General features: G+C 52.0%; 1 protein-coding gene across 1 annotated transcript; it reads left to right on the forward strand.

The window, feature by feature from the left end:
* Positions 1–1,866: 1,866 nt before the first annotated feature.
* LOC142558354 (uncharacterized) lies at positions 1,867–3,038 on the forward strand. The gene has a single exon (XM_075670498.1). The coding sequence runs from the start codon at positions 1,893–1,895 to the stop codon at positions 3,036–3,038; it is 1,146 nt and encodes a 381-aa protein (XP_075526613.1). The 5' UTR covers positions 1,867–1,892.
* Positions 3,039–3,582: the final 544 nt, after the last annotated feature.

Consider the following 3,582-nt stretch of genomic DNA (forward strand, 5'->3'; position numbering starts at 1 on the left):
GACAGCCATGAAACCATGAAAGCATCGAGGCCATGTAATGGAAGGCATTTCGAACCGTCTGGAAGACGCATGGGAGGTGCTTCTGCGATGTGATGCCACTTCGCGGCGACACAAAAAGTTCAGAAAAGCAGGCATAAACTGCAGGATAAACTGAAGCAGGCAAAGCAGGATAAACTGAACGTGACTTACAATAAGGGCGCAGGAAAGCGTGCCTATGTTTTCTTGTTCGCCAACGGCCTTCCTTTTGACTTTGCAGGTCTTCTGTTTAGCCGCCATCTTCTTTTGGCTGGAAAATAGCCTTCATTATTATTGACTTCGTTCTTGTCTTCGCGCAGCTGTCTACTTTGACGTATTCGTCAGAATTGGAATGAGACATAAGATCGCCCCTTTTTTATTAGTAATTACTTAGTAGTAAACTTCGCCGTCTACGCAAGTATTGGAACACAGCCATGAGGAGTGCATGGATTTGCGTAAACTTCAGCTTTCTGGCTTCAAGCGGCCTCGTGACTTTGTAAACGTGTCATTTTCAACAAAGTAATGCCCACTGAATATATTGTCATTATTAAAACTGACCGACGACGCGACTCTAAAGCAGAGCGTTTAGCACAGATGCGCGATATTGAAACCAATACGTAACGAACCCACACATTGAGAAAGGACATAAAAGGCCCTTATAAACTGATATGACTTTCGTACTGTTTATCGCTTCAACGCAAACTGAGTGGTGATAACACAGCGCACTCAAATTTACGAGCGGTAGGCCAACCTAGGCTGTTCAGTCAAAGCAGATCACTTTCAAGTTAAAGCCCGCGCCAGCGTGCGCGGCCGAAGAACAATGCCGCCCTTCCCTCTCGGTACCATGCGCGCGACGGAATACGGCGCGCTTTCTCCGCTTGCGCACGCGACATTGAGCCGCCATCGTCGGCTCACTGTTGCGCGCTTTCACTTGCACAAAAAACGTACGGCACATGAGGACGATGCAATCGTGAGACGAACCCAGTACGGATGCATCGAAGAGAACACCTGTAGCAACTGCCACAGGCGGTCAACCCGGCCAACACCGCCTAGATAGCACAAGGCCTTTTAACTCCGATCTATGACGTCACGCTACCCGGCCCAAAATTTTCATTGACAAGGCTGGCGTGATGAAAGCGGTGACGTCATAATCACTGTTGCGTACTCGGCAGCATCCCCATTGGATTTTATGGCAGTCGGGCCAGGTAACATGACGTCATGGATCTGAGTGAAACGGTCTTGTGCTCTCTAGGTGGTGTTGACGCAGGGCGCCTCCGCCTACCTTCCCCCTCCGCGACGCTTTGCCTCGTTTCTCAATCCGCACTTCGTCCAAAGTTCCGTACCATATCCAGTTTTTCCGGACACGTACCAACTAGCGTCCCAAGCGGCCCCGGCACGAAGCTAGCGCGTTTTCAATGGAACGAGAGGGTTTTTCGCGAATAACAAAAGCTGCAGGCCGATTATTGAAAAAGGCAGGTGACGCACGTGTTCTCGAAGACCATCCACACGAGCCAAATGCAGTGATCACTCTATGGCAGGTAAGAATTTTGTTCCCACAGCGGTTAAAGTTTTAGCAATGGAAGCCTATGGAAACGACGAAAATTTGTGCTCCATTTTTGAGGCAAGAACGATGACTGTAATAAAACTATCCCGTCTATCGTAATACGCAGTGCAGCGTACGTAGTCCGGAGGCTCAGCTTTCGATTGATGCCTATCTCGACTCTCCACATATGGCGTAAGACTGTTCCCGAAAGCGATTTTCGTAACTCTGTCGTGAAAATTCACGTGGTATGTATAAAAACATAAGCGTACCGCCTGGCGATGCCTCGGTAACCGTGGCCATTCTGCTTCCGGCCACGGTCGTGAAAGGACGCAGGATGGCTGGCTCTTCGCGAGCTGTGATAACGGCCGATTCTGGCCGCGGAACATCGTTTTTGGACGGCCTGAAAGATTACAGGATTGTACTGCCGCCGCTGCCAACCGGAGAAGGACTGAAAACAATGGTTGTTCTTCACTGCGACACCGCTGGAAGGCCTTACAGGATAGAAGATTTCCGCCAGCCGATGAAAGAAGCCGGCGTCATTGAACAGGTGGGCGGTATCGGAGCGTACCAGATGTCGCACGTCTGGTTAGTCAACTTCCGTAGTGAAGAAGCCAAGAAAAAGTTGCTCGACATCGGGCATATTGTTGTTAAAGGGAAGACTTGCGTTGTCTTTGACCCTGAAAGGCAGGAAGTGCGGCTGAAGGTGCATTGGTGTGCCTTCAACGTCAGCAACGAAACTCTGAGGCGGGCGTTCGCCGAGTACGGCGAAGTGAAAGAAGTTTCGAGCGATAGATGGAAGACCGGCGGGTTTGAAAACGCCGACTCGACTACTCGTGTTGTGCGGCTGGTTCTTCGAGAAGGTGCAAGCCTCGAGCGCATACCCCATCAGCTGCGTATCGGGAACGGTACAGTATTAGTCGTCGTGCCCGGGCGTGCGCCGATATGTCTCCGCTGCCGCAACACAGGCCACATTAGGCGGGACTGCAAGGTGCCCAAGTGCAGCGAGTGCCACGCCTTCGGGCATGAAGAGGCTGAATGCACGAAGTCATACGCCCGCGCCGCGACTCGAGGAACATTCGGCGATAATAGTGAGCTGCACATGGACGAGGATGAAGCTGAGCAAGCTGCCTCCAACCCAGTGGTCGAGAGCCCAACGGCCGCAGCGCTGAGCGATGAAAAGGAAGGCGCTATGCCAGGGACTCGTGAGTCAGCGCCCAGCAACCCCAAGTCGGCAACCACGAGCATGGATACCAATTCACCGCAAGATATTCCACGCCCTTCTGAAAAAAGCAACGAGGAACCCATGGAGTCTGACCCTGCGGCTGCGAAACGGCGCCACGACGATGTCAGTGCAATGAGCCAGGAGCAACGACTGCGTCTCCTAGAACGCCAGTGGGGCGTAGGCGAAGGGAAAAAGCAGCGTGTCACCAGCGGGCAACGATCGTCGTCGCTTCCTCGCGACGACAACCCGAAGACCTAATAATGGAGGGACGGCACTACACGGCGCGGCGTTGTGCGCATGAAGGTAAGCGCCGTACTGGCGGCCTGGTCTTGCTTAACGATGGCGGCATTTGAAAGACACCTCGTAGTAGCCACGCTTAATGTCAGGGGTCTTTCATCCAGGAGGAGGCAAAATCAGCTGCTGAGACTCGTGACTGAGCAGGAATTGGATATTGTAGCGATACAAGAGACCAAAATCGAGAGTCAAGACCAGACCGACAGAATGGTGCTCTCGTTCAGTAGTCGGTATGATGTTTGCGTGTCTCATGCCGTGGGTACCTCGGCAGGTTGCATGCTGTTGATTCGCCAGTCTCTGGGAGCGATTGTGGAAAGAGTTGAGACTTGCGTTTTCGGTCGATGGATTGTCTGTGACATCACACTTGCTGGTTTGGAATTGCGTATTATCTGTATTTACGCGCACACTAACACGGAAGAGAGGCGAAACCTTTTTGAGACAGTCGGCAACCATTGTGACACAGACCGTCTGCTTGTCTTACTTGGCGATTTCAACTGCGTAAGCATGG

Source organism: Dermacentor variabilis, chromosome 9, assembly GCF_050947875.1.
Source record: "Dermacentor variabilis isolate Ectoservices chromosome 9, ASM5094787v1, whole genome shotgun sequence".
NCBI classification, from domain to species: domain Eukaryota; kingdom Metazoa; phylum Arthropoda; class Arachnida; order Ixodida; family Ixodidae; genus Dermacentor; species Dermacentor variabilis.